The sequence below is a fragment of the Dermacentor variabilis genome, chromosome 1 (assembly GCF_050947875.1).
Source record: "Dermacentor variabilis isolate Ectoservices chromosome 1, ASM5094787v1, whole genome shotgun sequence".
In the NCBI taxonomy this organism is placed as follows: Eukaryota; Metazoa; Arthropoda; class Arachnida; order Ixodida; family Ixodidae; genus Dermacentor; species Dermacentor variabilis.
The window spans coordinates 199,036,487-199,054,342 of record NC_134568.1 but is presented as its reverse complement, the minus strand read 5'-3'; the positions used below and the strand labels follow the sequence as shown (position 1 = coordinate 199,054,342).

At 41.2% G+C, this 17,856-nt stretch overlaps 1 protein-coding gene across 2 annotated transcripts in view; it reads right to left on the bottom strand.

The window, feature by feature from the left end:
- Nucleotides 1–987: 987 nt before the first annotated feature.
- The window catches only part of LOC142590691 (solute carrier family 35 member C2-like), a 59,582-nt gene continuing 42,713 nt past the window's right edge, over nucleotides 988–17,856 (bottom strand). Inside the window, exons 7-9 of one of the 2 annotated variants that reach the window (XM_075703117.1) lie at nucleotides 10,347–10,472; nucleotides 9,626–9,705; nucleotides 988–3,510 (exon numbers count right to left, since the gene is read on the bottom strand). In XM_075703117.1, coding sequence (XP_075559232.1) covers nucleotides 3,460–3,510; nucleotides 9,626–9,705; nucleotides 10,347–10,472 — 257 coding nt within the window. In that variant the 3' untranslated portion in view covers nucleotides 988–3,459. The remainder of the gene's footprint in view (nucleotides 3,511–9,625; nucleotides 9,706–10,346; nucleotides 10,473–17,856) is intronic. The other variant, XM_075703113.1, reaches the window with a different exon arrangement.

Sequence of the window (17,856 nt, the reverse complement as noted above, 5' to 3'; positions counted from 1 at the left end):
ATGGGAATACACATAAAGTATTTAAACCCCATGCAAGCGATCTTGCACGCGACAGCGACAAGTGACGCGATGGAGATGGCTGTCGCGTTCGCTCGTCGCCTACAAGTTGCACCCCATGCGAGCGACGACTTCAAGCGACGTCTCCCCAGTGTTGCCGGTATGAGGGCAGCAATATAGGCGCCGAAACTAGCGCGACGTGTGCTTTATTAACTTAAGTTGATGTATTTTACTGTAAAAAGCAGCATAAAATATTTCTGAAAGTCTTGCAGTAGGTTCTTATCCTTGCACATATAAAAATTCAATTGTTTGCTCGTTCCGTGCGACAATCGGAAGTGCTGGAGTTATGTACATCCAGTTCCGGCTTTGTGCTATTGGCTAGTCGCTCATAGCACTTCCGGGCGACGAGCGACAAATTCTAGATTTGCAGAACCAAGCGATAGCGCGACAAGACCAAGCGATCTGTTCACGCGACGGCCCGATCCGTCGCTCGTCGCTGTCGCGCACAAAATCGCGCTCATGGGGTTTAGCCTAAACTTTGACGGGACCACAGCGTCGGTTCAAATTAAGCATGTTCGAATTAATGAGATTCTATGTAAAACTCAACTATAGAGGGAGGTCACTGCAGTGAAGATGACAAATCAGTGCACAGAGCCAGTGGACCTCCACGTATTGATCAGTGTGATACATAAACTTTGTGCGCATACCTTGTAAAGGGCCATCCACTCTTGGAGGAGTCCGTTCAGTAGTGTTCAAGCACTCGTAATGGTTTCAGTTTGGAACGAAGGCCAACATGATAATTTACCGTCAATGAATATCTGCGTATTATAATGCCAAAATTTCCCCATAATGTAGAAGAAATGTTGGTGTTATATTGAGCTGAATACTAGTGAACTGTTCTCCCTAACAGTAGATGGCCCTATACAGAACTTGCTTATTGTGTTTATCTAAGCAACAGTATTTTTTTATTGGGCCACAATATTTGCTTGACAGTCTTGTTGAACACAATTTATTTAGATGCACAACACCCACTGCAATTTCTCCCACCATTCATTGCTTTATTGCTAGAAAAAATAAAGTATTTCAGGACACACACACATAAAGAAAAACATCAGCGGAATGCAGCATGTATCACATTTTCCAAACACCACACTAGAACAAAAAATAGAATATTTATAAAGCAAAATAGAAATGCTGACTTGATTCCTTTCGTTCTCATAGGAAATAAACATGCATAAATTTAATTAAATTATCTTGCTATATAAACACTGCAGCACAGTTGCCTGCAGTCTGTGACCTGCCTTATCGAAGAGTAATGGTTGCAGAAGGGTTTTAAACTGACTTTGTTGGTACATAATACACAACACCTTGGTAACTGCAAAAAAACATAATACTAGGCACAACAAACACGAGCACAGCTTATGTATGCCATGGCTAGCATTGTTCTTTGAGCAGTTCCCAAGATGTCAAGTAATGGCTGCATCTGCAAAGAAGCCTGTCTGGTTGCTGACAAGTTTTGAGATGCAGTAAAGTTGCATTATAGTACAACTTAGTAAAAGGATAAAATGGGGTAAGGAACCTTGCCATATGTCCTTATTTATTAACAAGAAAGATTAAAAGGGGAGTAATAATAATAATATTTGGTGTTTTACGTGCCAAAACCACTTTCTGATTATGAGGCACGCCGTAGTGGAGGACTCCGGAAATTTTGACCACCTGGGGTTCTTTAACGTGCACCTAAATCTAAGCACACGGGTGTTTTCGCATTTCGCCCCCATCGAAATGCGGCCGCCGTGGCCGGGATTTAAAAGGGGAGTGGAGGTGAATCTTGCCTTACAGGTGCCATACAGGCGAGCTCATACTCGCACATATTTGGCAGCCTGAAAAACTGGCAGTATGTACAACTAAAGACATATTAACAGGAATAGCATGCATCTGTACAAATTTTTAACACTCATGTCTCGTCAGCCCTATAAGACTAGTGTTTACAAGGACTAGCATAGATTTGTGCATATTTACCTCTCAACAAATATTGCTTTCAGTTTTAGAAAGAAAAATTGACACACACTGCTAGAAGCAATGTGCATCATGTTTAATGGTCCAATATGTACTAGTTCTAGGTTTTCAGAAAAAAAAATTAAAATAATGACTATTACAGCGCATCTCTGAGGCAGCACAAACACCAATAGCAGCCTGCCACGAATATTTATCATACCATACTTTCTGTACAATGCACTAAACAAAATGCTGTGTAGCATGACATTTCCGCCACCAACACCTGTGCCCAAGACAGGTCTACATTACACAGCGAAGCTATTTCCTTCGAGACAAGAGAACCTCTTCTTGTAATGAAGAACAGTACATGGCATTAGCACATAGCCTGTCACATGAAACCTTAACATAATTTTAAAAATCAAGCCATTCAGCTGAAGTGAACAAATGCCCAGGACTTTTGCTGCTGACATTGGGCATTTCTGACACATATGGTAGTGGTGTATAAGACTACATTAATTATAGCATTAGTTCATGGTAACTTCACTAATCAACATCTCAGTCAGTTGAAAGAGCAAAATCCTTTTCAGCCAGAAGCACACAGATGTTGACACACAGGCCGCATCAACTACACGATAGTCACAGAAGTCTTGACAAGGCACCAATAGAGAAAGATTCAAGATGTCAGTAGCATGAGCACCAGATATGAACATCACATGTTTAGATGCGGCTATGTCCATGTTGCTGCTGCTGTTATTATGAAGTATGAAAAAAGAAAAAAAAAAGATTAAAGAAAGATTTTTCAGCTTTGTTTACAACTTATGCATTCTCTTTACAGTGTAGGAAAAAAATGCAGGGAGAGCAAAAAAAAAAAATTAAAAAGATATCGAGGCCCTTGCTGAACCTCAGCAGAAACACTAATCACCAATTTGATTACCAGTTCTGAATTCACACATCTGTCAAAACAAAGACGGTGTCAGGACAAACACATAATGGACATTTTTATAAAGCTCAGCTTTTGCTACATGGCATGCCATGTATGGTAGTAATGTCATAGAGTCATTGGATGCTTTTTTATACATTAGTTGTGCCCAGTGTGCTCACGAATTGTGTTCCCATACTAATGAAGACAAACACACAAGTTTAAGGACTACAGAAAAAAAAATGCAAGCACAAGAACAGGCAAGACATACAATATTTGCGAAATCTTAAAATATAAACAGTCTTGTTTCCCTCCCTACATGTGTTGATCCCATTGGCTGCTGGCAGAATATTCCAGTGTTCAGTGCACCTGCAAAATGCAGGCCACTACAGAGCTTCAGCAGTTGGACACACAATGTTTCAATGCAGGCTTGCAGCATCTGGCTGATCATAAGCCCATTCGCTGAGCCTGCTGTCTTCTTGTCAGGGGCTGCATTTCAAAGTGACAAACTTCTTCATCGCTGTTTTCACCAACTTCATTGCCTGCATTCAGCAGATTTTGCTCTGACCCCATACGCTCGTAAACGGTATCTTCTTCCGCTGAAATATACATTACAATGACAGAATGTGAACACTTTTGGAAACATGTGCATGTTTCAGCTTTGATAATGGCTTGATAACACAAAGGATGTGTTTACTGCGATTTCTTTGGGTTGAAAATTGACCTGTCGCAATTTTCATGAATAGTTCATCCAGCAAACAGCCCATTCACATGTATGTGCCTACCCATACAACTGTTCAGTTTCACATTTACTGACGCAGGAGTTCACAGAATAGCAATTAAATTCTTACCCTCGTATTCAGAATGCATCTTAACTAGAAGCCCATGCTTGACTTGATATAAATGACGCCTCGTGTGAACATGTCTAAGATGCTCATTGTGTTTCCTTTGGTGAGTTCACGACAGGCATTCTCAGTTCACGACAGACAAGTCTCAGTCACAACATAAGCATATCTTTGGCATTCAATATTTATGTTTCTGGTAATATGCAGGCATAAGAATCCAGGCACCTTTGACTTAGCCATTATTGCGAAATCTTGCGAAGCCATTATTTCAGTGTTACTTCTAACCACTAGAGGGAGGAAAAGTAATTGAAATACTTGCTTTTTGAAACATCAGAAGCCACATAAAAACTTGTTTATTTACCTGCGTGGTTGCATGCTTTCTTCTATATGATTTTGTGACTCAATGAAAATACCAAATTAAAATGCCATAACGAAGAATGTCTGGACTTCCGATCATTGTCAACAGCGGTGCAGTCAGGGGGTGGCACACTGGGCATGTGCAGCCCTTCTTTACACTCATACATGAAAAACATACATGAAGTCACTGACCAGAGCATTCCTGCTAACTGCAGGTACAGTTTACAAGCTGCCATGTGTTTGCAAACCATTATTGGTATCCTGAACTTTTCATTTCTACGTCACTTGATGTAGTCGAGACTGCATAAAGTGCAACAACAGCCTCAGAAATACTACGCTGGATCTAGAACTCCAGTATTCATTCTTTCTGTCCAGAACCAGCAGTTTATTAATCAGTGTTTACAAATCATTATTGTCCACTATACTGAATCTTAAATCTCTGGGTAACCATTGTGGAGCTGCATTAACAAAAAATTAATCTACACTATCATGTTCAGCATGAACATAGTGGCTGAAGCAATGGAAATGAGCATTTGAAATCAAATACCAGGCATTTCTTTTTTTCCAAATAAATGAAATATACGAATTAATTTTTGAAACTTAGTTACCTCAGTACACTGTTGGTATTTTTTAATTGAAATGTGTCACTGCTCAATCCATGTACATTGCCAGAAATACTAAGACAAGCACCAGTTTTGGGATATTCATTCCCAAAAAGATGCCACAAAATATATTATGTGGAAGGCCACACATCATTATCAATTTTCAGAAGGCTATGTTGTGCACTATTAGTAGTTTCCCAGTGAAGATTAGAACAATCTATTAACAGAGTAAGCAAAGATGTTTCATGGTTTTTATTATGTTGCACATCAAATTCCTATCAAGCTGTGTGGGAGAGGATGAGTGCGCATGTGCTAACTCACTACAGTGCCAGGATTAAGTTCCACTTTGAAAAAAAAAAAAAAAAAAAAAAAAACCAGAGGAGAAAGAAGAAAACTGCCTGTGCAGAATAGAACACCCTTCCCTCCCCTCACCCTTTGGTTTCATCATTCAGCATTGCCACCGTTAAACAATATGACTTGTAGGTTACTCCTGGCTACCAATATCAATTCTCATTTGCCTTCTTTGCTATTTCCTTCAAATATCAAAATGCACAGGTATTTGCATCACATACAATGCCAATAAATTTTTTAGTTGTGAGTGAACGCTGTGTGCTTGTAGCATTCTTTCTGTGCGTCTTGGCCTTGAGTGCATAGTACATAGAAGACCAGAATAGAACCACATATTTCTTTCTGGCATACTTATGATTGCTGAGGTGCCAAGTGCAATGATGTAGTATCATTGACAGGAAGCTAATGTAGCATGCTTGAAAATGCAGGCCTAGATATAGTTATTGGCTTGTACAGCACCTCATGTCAAAGGAACCTGGAATGTGATCTGAAAATCATGCTGCTGTTCCATTTCCTGCTTCATAATTTATAATACTGTCCACACTAGTGCCATTTACAGAACACCGGCACCACAAGAGAGCTCCCAACAAAAGTCATGAGGAGATGATGGGTATGTTCACTGAGCATTCATGCAGAGGACAGCCAGTGGGTGTGTTCATGCTGGAAATAATATTACAACTCCTCTTAAACAATGTCCGTGGCCACAGCCATCTCTTGTAATTAGCTTGCAATGCACAGTTGGATGGCTGCAATGGGAGAGCAAGCCATGTTCTAGGTATCTAGTAAAATGAGGCGCTGGCATGTTTTTCAGTTTAAAAGCTTTAAAGCCGACTGTCAACGTGGCAAACCAGGCCAAGAGCATGGTGATGGGCCGCAGGCCACATTTCGGAGCATGAGCCTCCAGTACTTTCCCATGAACACTACAAGTAATCAAGGGCCACAGTTTTGCAAAACGATGATGCTCACGAGTGTGCACTGTCAGTCTAAACCTTTCTAGCATGTCTATAGAGTTGTGTGCCTCTTAGTATACTACTATTAGCTTGATGCCTGCTGGGGCCACCCTAGTAGCAGCAGCTAACTGGTACTTGACTCAACATACTTAGTTGGTTTAAAAGTCTTGGAAAAATGGCTGTGAAACATGGTCATAAATGTGCTAACAATGGTGCAGCATTATAGTAGTCTGACAATCACTGGGTGGGTCAATCGCAAGTGAATAATCTAAAGTCAATTTCATGGGCCAATCATTCCTTAGGACTATCATGCCTTGAGTAGTTAACAAATTCTTTAGTCACTGACAATATGCTAAATGCTTCATGATCATAGTGACTTTGCATGGTGCATCTGATGCATTGGCGCATTGATGTGAACACAGATTTACATGTCTGTAATACTTGTATACTGCCCCTTGGTGCAGCATCTCATCTTTCCAACCACTTTTTTAATGTTTTTTCGATAATCTCTTGGCACATCCCATTTCCGTATTGCATCTTATTTGCCTCCCATATTTCTTTTTTTTTTATTAACTTGTATTTCATGCAGTCTTTGGAAGTCTTTCATTTTTGGCAACTCCTGTATACGTACTTATATTTAACTTGGTCATGGATGAGTTTGAATTTATATGCGCCTAGTTATCTGACTTCATTTTATCTGGTCTACTTATTGGCTTCTTTATATATTGTGTGCCTCTCATACTTGGACACCCACCTGAGCCAGCAGCACACCTTACGGAAATATGTCAAAGAATAAACAATTATGTGATGCTTAGGGTCATGCCATGTTATACCAAATGGTTGAGGGACCTGAACTTTTGCTTACTTTAGCAAATAGTGTACTTGAAGTATTTCAGTGTGACATCACCATCACCCTCAAGTGAGCAATGTCAGCAACACTATTTTTATTCAACTCTACTATACCAAAAAGCCACCTCTTTAATGCCAACTTGGGTAACTAGGTAACTGCCACTGGGAATGTGCCGCTCTATAATGAAAAAAAGAAAAGAAAGATATCCTAAATTTCTTCGTAGCTCGGCAGTGCCGAACCCATGCCTCAGTGCCTCAAGGACAGCAATGAGTCATTACAGCAGGCTGTGCCACAAATGCGCTGGGTATGCGCAGTTTTTCAATGAATGTCTTTCACTCCAACAATATAGCCAGCAGGGCTATGAATAGACTGGGTATGTGCCGCTCTTCAATCACCATTTCGACAAGAGGTCAGGTGCCATTTCAGAACACCTTAGTGCTCTGAATGATCAAAAGCACAAATCAACAGCACCTAATTGTATTTCTGTATATAAAATATTTACCAAAATAATGTCCAATAGAATAAGGGCAACACTGGACTTTAGCCAACCAAGGGAACAGGCTGGCTTCAGGAAGGGATACTCTACAATGGATCGCATCAATGTCATTAATCAGGTTATTGAAAAATCCGCAGAGTATAATAAGCCTCTCTATATGGCTTTCATAGATTATGAAAAGGCATTTGATTTAGTAGAGATACCAGCAGTCGTAGAGGCATTACGTGATCAAGGAGTACAGACTGCTTATGTATATACCTTGGAAAATATCTACAGAGGTTCCCTACAGAGGTTCCACAGCTACCTTAATTCTACACAAGAAAAGCAGGAAGATACTTATAAAAAAAGGGGTCAGACAGGCAGACACAATCTCTCCTATGCCATTCACTGCGTGCTTGGAAGAAGTATTCCAAGCTATTAAACTGGGAAGGCTTAGGAGTAAAGATCGAAGGCGAATATCTCAGCAACCTTCGGTTTGCCAATGACATTGTTCAATTCAGCAACAATGCAGACGAGTTACAACAAATGATTGAGAACCTTAACAGAGAGAGTGTAAGAGTGGGATTGAAGATTACTATGCAGAAGGCAAAGATAATGATGAATAGCCGGGCAAAGGAACAAGAGTTCAAGATCGCCAGTCAGCCTCTAGAGCCTGTGAAGGAGTACGTTTACCTAGGTCAATTAATCACAGTGAACCTTGATCATGAGAAGGCAATTCATAGAAGAATAAGAATGGGCTGGATCGCATACGACAGACATTGTCAGCTCCTGACTGGAAGCTTACCATTATCATTGAAAAGGAAGGTGTACAATCAGTGCATTTTACCAGTGCTGACATATGGGGCAGAGACTTGGAGACTGAAAAAGAAGCTTGAGACTAAGTTAAGGAGCACACAAAGAGCGATGGAACGAAGATTGCTAGGCATAACGTTAAGAGACAGAAAGAGAGCGGTTTGGATCAGAGAGCAAACAGGTATAGACGATATTCTAATTGACATCAAGAGAAAAAAATGGAGCTGGGCAGGTCATGTAATGCGCAGGTTAGATAACCGTTGGACCATTAGGATTACAGAATGGGTACCAAGAGAAATGGTACCTGGTAATGGTAAATGGTATTATCTTTTTTTTTTTTACAGAGTGTATCTTTTACAGAAATCTGTGCTTGATTGTTGCCTTCAGTCATTTTTATTACGCTGAAATATCATGTGTGGATTGTATCCCCCCTATGCAATGCCTCTCGGGGCCCTTAGGGTATTGAAAATAAATAAATAAATAAGAGAAATGCAATCAAGGACGACAGAAGGCTAGGTGGAGCAACAAAATTAGGAAATTTGCGGGCGCTAGTTGGAATCGGTTGGCGCAGGACAGGGGTAATTGGAGATCGCAGGGTGAGGCTTTCGTCCTGCAGTGGACATAAAACAGTCTGATGACGATGATGATTTCTCAACATATCGGTTGCTAAAGAGACTTTCCCTCATTAGCCATACATTTACTATAGCTGAGGGTAAGAAAGCCAGAAAACAGCCTATTTGCCTAGCTGATCACAGTATTTGCCCAGCTGATCACAGAGCAAAACTCCATCACGCAGGATGGGGACATCTTGCTTCAGATGTGCAAACAACTTGCAAAGCTATGGGAGGATTGAAGTACACCAGCAAGCTTTCTGTAATGCAGCTTCTTCAGAAAAAGACTTTCATTAACGTTTAACAAAAATTGAATGCCCCAAAGCTACACAGTGGGCTATAGGAGATGTTGTAGCGAGTGCTATGAATTAATTTTGACCACTTCGGGTTGTTCAATATGCATCTAAACCTTGAATACACAAGTGTGTTTGCATTCTGCCCAACTGGAATGTAGCTGCCATGGCTGGAGATTAAAGCTGCAAGCTTGTGGTCAGGAGACATCTCAGCCACTGAGCTATGGTGTCAGGTGGAAGTAACAACCTCTAGTCTGTTTTGTGTGCAGTATGTTTTGGTGTGTTTTTTGTACTGTGCTTCATACTTAACCTCTGCACAGCTAATTTCTATGGCTAGTGCACTATCTACGCATGATAAAAAAATTGCACAGGTGTTCGTTTTATCTGTATCAAATCGCAGCTGTGAGAACTTCAGGTCATGTATCTTTTTGTCCCTTGGTCGTATTGATCATAAGGAACTTTGTTGCTATCTTTTCTGTCATTGTTGCTAGGGCTGACAAGACAATCTGACAAGAGGACATTGAGAAGCACAGGATGCAAGCTAGAATAGCAGTGTCAGGCACCACATACCTTTCTGCATGTTAAAAGCGGAAGAAGCGATCCAGGAAGAAGCATGCACGTGACTCGCATGATGGAATCGAGCCCCAGCCCTGAAATAGCACGGCAAGTCATTGCCTACAAGGGTGCTGCTAAGCCAAGTGACAGAGAAGCAACAAGAGCACATGCATTGTTACTGCCCTGGAAGCACAGTAAGCAAGTTAAGAAGATGCACACACAATTGCAGAGGTTGCCTCATTTGTTAGGCCAGACAAGAAAATGGCTTCCATATGCCATTCTGCCAGCTGAGTTTGCATGTCCTTATGGTTTGCTTGCAGCAAAACAGACACAGTAACTGATGTTATGCTGACATATACAAAACAAAAGACAAGGCAACATGCTGCTACTAATTTGCCCTTCGTATATATCCCTACAAGTAACCAAGTGCAACTGCACATCGCTGCATGGAAAATGGCATAAGCTTCAAATTTTGTAAATGAAGCTGGCTCGCATAAAAGGGGTGGTTGCTGTATAATTTTTTTGGTTTTGGTGCACAGAAAGAGTAATGCGTGGTTATGAAAGTGAATAAGTGGAGGAAAGCATATTAAAGGGTAGTGCAAGCCCACATTACGCAGAAGCAGCACATACATTCGAAAGACTGAGAGCAAGTGCAACAGCAGATATGAACACTTGCCTAAACCGGCTTGAACAAGCCACTGTCACAAAGAAAATAAAGATTATTGCGACCTCTTACCATTAGTGTTGAGTGACTTGACAACAATGTGCAGTGCAATGCCCAAAAGGCAGATGGTTAAGCCCAGTACATTCATTGAGCTCATCTCATCTCCACTGTATTTGACAGCCAGGTACAGTGTGCAAACTTCCTGTAAGAGACCACCATAAGATCACATAAGATCACCAGAAATAATATGCTGTTTGATTATTTAGCTACCTTGTCTTATCATACCATGTTCCCCTACCCAATTGTTAGTGTTATGCTTTTCTTTATCTCTCTCTGCTTATGTTTGTTTTCCTGTTCGTGAAATGTTCATGCCACCTGGCCTTGCATGTTCATGCTGACATTGATGTCGTCACAGACATCAGATGAACTCATACAGGTTGAGTGATGATCCTAACCAAGTGGTTTCTGACCCCAAACTGGAAGACCACTTCTTCATAGACCTCTATGTGAGTAACAGATCATCACCATGTTAGAAAACACAGTAAACACAAGAAAAACGTTGCGCCATTTACACACTTATGAAAAATAACAAAATAGCATCCAGGTGCTGCAAATAAGTTTGAAGCACAGCTTAGCTTTCCCTTATGTGCACAGAGGAAAATCCTTACAATGAATAAACAGTAAAACAGTGAAACATACAGTAAATTATGACATAAAATAAAGTCAATCTAATGCTTGGTTGATCAAACCCCTTTGCAATGGCAATTTCTATAGACCCTTTTCACGCAGTAGTTTGCGCTACAGGAACGAGAGAGCACTTTCGGCAGCACGCAGCACGTTGCCTCAAATGCCCACGAATGTGAAACCATTACCGCTTCTGCCCTGCTACTGTGCAATCAGCTGTCGGAAATGCATCTGCGGAATCGCTAATGCAGTCTGCTCCATCCATTTTTGCAAAACGTGGAATGGCAGAAGGAAGACGTCTCCAGCAGCTGGCTACAGAAATAGTGACTGGAAAATAGTGGAATGGATCCGTATGGCCAAGTTCACGGAACACTGCTACATAAGGTATGCCTGTGTTGCCAGCCCTTCGCAATGCCCAGCTTTTGTCGAGGATAAAAACAAATTCACTCACGTGCATGCAGTTTTTTGATAATCTCCAAAGAAAGGACTCGAGCCCCAGCATTTTGGCAATAGTGAGTACCACTCATTAGACAATGACAAAAGGAGTAGCACTACTTCCTGGCATAGTAGGTTTCTTGCAAGTTACCTACACACATTGACTGCAGCTGACACTCAAACTTATGCCCACTCTTGAATTAATGTGCCAAAGCATGGATGATGGACTATACTAAAAGCACACAAATGTTCAAAACTGTTTTGTGATGGTTGAGAGAGTAAGTGAGTGACTAGCGATGATAAGCCTTTGCTACAAGCTATTACAAAGTACAGAATATCTGCTTTCCAAGCTTTGTGTGTGACAAGAACAAATCTACTGCAACTGAACACATTGGCAAGCAATTAAGAAAGAATAAACCCCATGCAAGCAATCTGGTTCGTGAGGATGACAAGCGATGCGATGGAGCTGGCTGTCACGCCCACTCGTCATCTGCAAGTCGAACCCCAAGTGAACGACGACATGAGCAACGACTCCTCGGTGTTGCTGGTATGAGGGCAGCAAATACACACAAAAACTAGCGCGACATATGCTCTAATAATTTGAGTTTATTTCTTTTGCTGCATAGGGCAGCATTAAGTATTTCTGAAGGTCTTTCAGTAGGCTTTTTACACTTGCAGATATCAAAATTCAGTTGTTTGCTTGTTCCGTACGACAACCAGTAGTATCCTGTTCCAACTTCACATTATTGGCTAGTTGCTCATAGCACTTCCGGGTGATGAGCGACAAATTCTAGATTTCCAGAACTGAGCGAATGAGCAACAAGAACGAATGATCCATTCACGTAACAGCTCATTTTATCGCTCGAAGACGTCACTCTTCGATGTCGCAAACAAAATCACTCCCGTGGGGTTTAAGCTTCAGGCAGTAAATAAACAGTCAGATAGTGACCGCATTTAGGAACATTTTACTGAGTCAGAAACATGACAAGTTGCAGCTTCAAAATTCAAAGTTACAGGCAATAAAGAATGAAGAGAAAGACACTGATCCTGATTTAATTCAGAAGTGGAAAGTTGGACAGCTTCAAATAAATTTCTAGCCCCGCTCCTATTACAAGCACAGTACGCTGCTCATACCGCTGGACACACACACGCATGCATGCACATGCACACACATGCAGAAAAGAAGAAGCAGCACAGCCTGCCCGAAAGAAGTAAACAATTCACAAGAACCTATTCGAAAATCCAGCTCCTTAATCCTCCTAAGACACGTAGAAAGCCCAAAGATGAAATGGCTGTCTATGTTAGTTCTTATTACTGACTGGTATTTTACAAACGTGAAAATGTTATTTTTTATGTGCCATAGTGAAACGCACAAAGCGGCATCTCTATGCATATGTACAAAGTGACCATCCCCTTTAGTTTTTTCACGTAAAAACTATTTTAACCTAACCGGACACATAAGTTGAAATGTAACATCTTCTGGTGTCTGGTATGTTGATGATGAATCTTGGATATGATGTCATCTTGCAGCACTTGAAAAATAAATCTCAAGTGCTCTGTTTTGTTGCCCGGGATGACACAATGGCATTGCACAAATTAGCGTACATTTTCTTGAAAAATTTAGGCAACAATATAATTATGCCAATGACTGATGGTTTTACATGCATCTGGCTTTAATGTAATTGTAAAAGTTTCAAATCAAAGGCAAAATTAAGGAGGGTAGTGCATTGCATTCATGTTGTCTCCTTGAATTAATGCTATTGTAAGATAAAATCAGATTATTTTCTTACTTTATTACAGTAACAGTAGTAGAGAAAGTTCACACACAGACTTTGGTCAGCATTGTACTTCAGTGAAATGATATATACTTGTAGTTTTCTTGATGCCTGAGGCCAAAGAAGCATTTTAAATCTTCCAATTATGTAGCCCGTGGAGCGTTGCATGCTGCACGATGCAGCAAATTGCAGCTGTAGCATGCAACATTGAATATACAGTGCCAGCAGTTTAGGCTGTGTTGCACAAACTAACTTCGGAGCTGTCTGCCTACACCCAGCTTAACTTGTTTTGTCCAGTAAGCACACAAACATGGCAGGTGTGCTTGCAGTAACTTCTGGCAACCTGAACAACACGTCTACAGCTGTCAGTCTAGCTCATGCATGCAAGGCCCAATCAGTAAGGAGCCACTCATACAAACACATTAGCGGCAAGCTTCCCACATCAGCTCACTAACCACTGTCATGCTGGTGAGCAAAAATTTTCGTTGCAACACTGTTCAGGTAGTTAGGCCTAATCAATTCATGTTTCAGTGGTGTCAGCAAATGAGATTATAGCTTGGTGCCGAGTTCAGCGGCCGCAGCACATAGAAAGCTGAGAAACTGTCACGAAACGAAAACAAAGGTAACCCAAATAGCACTGGCATTGTTCATGGCCATTATTTTCGCAATGCAATGCACGAATCATGCCTGAAAAATTGAGCAAGACACCGTATGGTGTCCTAAAACTTCAGTTGCTATTACAAGTTTGTTCTATGCAGAAAATGGCAATGCCACAGAATGTCTGAATAATCGAGTAGGACAGAAAAATCAAGCACCCTAAAGATCAGTCAACAAGTGTAGTGATACTTCTCTGATGTACAATAGCAGCACTTTTCTTCTGACTTTGAGACTTCCTTTTTGGCATTAATGTACTATGCGCACTGTACTTTCACACTTACAATAACAACTGAAATCAAGTGCAAGGTTACTTTGGCAAGTGATGAATAACACATCTATCCAGCCAAAGCAAGAAAGAAAAATGACACCTTTCTCACTTGTGAATTAATGTAAGACCTCATTCCCCAAGAGACTTAAATGCAGGGTGAATGGTTTTGACTCTCTCTGAATGAATGAATGTATGTTGTTTAGTGGTGCAAGGGCCAAGTATGGCCAGAGTGCCAAGCCAGCTTTAAAGAGTTTGCAGTGGAGCGATGAACTACGAGAGGTGCATGTTACGTGGCTGTAAAGAGACAAAAAAAAAAAGGTCACTGTAAAGTGTGTAAAATCTCTATGAAATAAAATAATGACCATGGCTAATGAGGTGTACTATGGACACGAAAAATACATTGCAAAAGAATGATGACATACTAAAATATGTCAGAGGCAAGCATTTGCAAGAAGCACTACTGCCTAAACAAAGCCCTTAAAATGCAAGGACCTGGAGGCATGTGCTATACAAAACTACTATCCTAGTGGCATCCTCAGGAGAGAGTATGCGTAACGAATTTACTGGGCTGGTAACATGTAAGACATCATTCAAGGAATCTAGGACTGCATTGGTGTCAAAAAACGGTTCTGGGTCAAGAAAGATTATCAGGTGAAGAGGGATGTACTGCCAGTATGCTAGAGGAAAGCGTTTCTTTCTGTCAGCTTCTCCTTCCCGAGACTTCACGAGGACATGGAGGACCACATCTACCACATGTCGGAGGTTCATTAGCAGTCAGCAAAAAACTGTGTGTGCCATATGTGTGCCCTATCCTGAGTCAACAGAACCGCACATCAGTTTGGCGTGTTCTCACTGTGGAGGGCCAGGAAGCCAAATGTGGCTTAATTGCGTGCAGCTTATTTGTTTCAGCATCCCACAAGAGCTGCCAATGGCTTCTCAGTTTCTTTCGGAGAAAAGGCTTGAGATCTAGGGCAGGGACAGCAGTGGTAGGATTGGTAGCTTGCAATGCAATTGATGTGGCAATTTGGTCAGCCAGCATATTACTCTCTACGTCCCTATGCCCAGGCACCCAGCATATAATGACATGCTGCTGAGACATAGATGTTGTGCAAAGAATGGAATAAATCTCAGTTCGTACAGAGTTTCTGTGATTATGTAGTGACATTAAGGCTTTTATGACGTTTAGAAAGTCCGTGAATATCATGGCTTTGTGCAGCTTTTTTAACAGCGGACAGTATTGCACAAGTCTCTGCGTTGAAGATGCTTGTTTCCGGGTGTAGGACGCTAGATTCCGAAAATGATGGGCCAACGGCTGCATACAAAATGCCGGCGTTCGACTAGGAAGCATTAGTGTAAAATTTTGTGCACGAGTGCTTAGACTGGAGTTCTAGGAAGCACATTCTAATATGTGCCTCTGGAATGTGTTTGGTCATCCCTACAAATGAGGTATTGCATTCTATGAGTTGCCACTGCTATGGAAGAAATGCCTTCACTGGGACCATCAAGTTATGCTCGAACATTGGAGCTCACATTTTTTCTCACAAAGTTTTTACGCAGAGAGAGAATGGTTCTCTAGCTGCAGTTCGATTATTAAACAGTGTTGCAGATGTCAAGCCATTTACTTAGGTGCCATTAACGGCTATGTAAGAGGGATGTTCATAGTTTACATTAACTTTCAGAAAGTATATAAAACTGGAGTATGCCCTCTGAAGATTGAGTGATCTCTCATCAGCTTCAATGTAGAGATTCTCCACAGGACTTGTCCTGCAGGCACAGGTTGCCAGGCAGATACCTAGGTGATAGACAGGATCCAGCATCTTCAAGGCACTAGGAGAAGCCGATTGATACACTATGGCCCCGTAATCTAAGCATGTTCACATGAGGCTTTTGTAAAGGCTCATGATGCCCGTCCTGTCGCTACCATATGTTGTGTGTGACAGAATATTTAGAAAATTCACAGTTTTTAAGCATTTGTTTTTAAGGTAGTCCAGGTGTGGAATAAAGGTTAATTTCATGTCTAAAATAATGCCTAAAAATTTGTGCTCCCTGTTCACAGGTAAATTTTGACCATGCAGGTCAAGATGGGGGTTGGGGACCAGGCCTCTATTTCTCGAAAATGGGACACAGGAGCTTTTCAAAGGATTTAGCTTAAATCCATTCTCCTGTGCCCATTTGGACACTTTGTTCAGGCCAAGTTGAAACAGTCGTTCACAAATTGCAAGGCTACAGGATTTCACTCCCATCTGTATGTAATCAACATAAGTGGAATATAACATAATTTGCGGAATACTATATGTACGTAACGAATTCATTTTTACAATAGAAAGGGTGCACTTAAGTACTCCACCCTGTGGCTCCCCAGTCTCCTGGATAAATGGCATCAGAAAAATCAGATCATTGCCAACTCTAACATGGAATGTGCAGTTCCACAAGTAGCTTTGTTGTGTTAAGCATTTTGCCATGAATATCTATTTCAGAGAGGTCCTGCAAAATTCTGCAACACCAGGTGGTATCATAAGCCTTTTCAATATCAAGGAACACTGTCTGGAAGTACTGTCTGTGAACAAAAACTTCACGAATGTATGCCTCAACTCACATGAGGTGGTCAGTTGTGGATCGACCCTCTCTAAATTCACACTGATAAGAGTCAAGCAATTTGTTGGACTCAAGAAAGTGTAACAGCCAGCGATTAATAATTTTTCAGATAGCTTACAGAGACAGCTAGTTAGCCCTATAGGCCAGTAACTTGTCACAGAAGATGGCTCTTTACCCCGTTTCAAGATAGGGACTACAATAGCCTCTTGTATTGTATTGTATCCCGTTGCCCAGACTGTGTTGAAAAGAGACAACAGAACCATTTGTGTATCAGGGTGAAGGTGTTTGATCCTTACATAAATTACCTGATCTGTTCCCAGAGCAGATTCCTCACAAGTATTCAAAGCCACTCTGAGCTCGACTACAACAAAAGGACAATTGTATTGTTCATTTCCAGTGCCCTTTCGATTCAATCCTTTACTTTCTGCTACATTCTTGTGCTTCAGGAAAGCTTCGGAGTAATGTTCTGAACTAGAAACAAGCTCGAAATGCTTTCCAAGGGCATTGGCCTGGTCATCCATACTCTGGCCTTGACCATCAACCAACAGCAGATGGTGACAAGGCCGACCTAATATTTATGTTACACTATTCCATACTTTTGTTTCTTGTATATATGAATTGATGTCCGAGATGTACTTCTGCCAACTCTCCCTTTTAGAAATAAGTCGTGTTCGCCTGCCTTGTGATTTGATGTGTTCAAAGCTTATGAGGTTCTCTGCCATAGAAGAGTCACGTAGGCTCACCATGCCTTTTTCTGCCTCCTTTGTGTTTCCTTAAATCCCTCATTCCACCAGGGAATGCGTCTAGAAGTCGAACCTCTGGTTTGAGGGATACATTCTGATGCAGCATCAATTAAAAATGCTGCTAAGTATGCTACTGCATCATAAATAATAAGCGCACAGACGTTATCTCAGGTCAACTGTGTAAGTTCGTGAAACTGTGTCTAGTCTCCTGAATCGACTTTTTATCTAGGAACTTGTGGGTAGCATTCAGCTGGTTTTGTTAACTTTAGGAGAACCGGAAAGGGATCACTTCCATAAGGGTTCTTTATGATGTTCTACTCGAGGTATGGTGTGAGTGTACCTGATGCTATGCTTATGTCTATCGATGAGAATTTATGTGTAATGCTATAGAATGCTGGCTCTTTCTTATTAAGTAGGCATGCGCC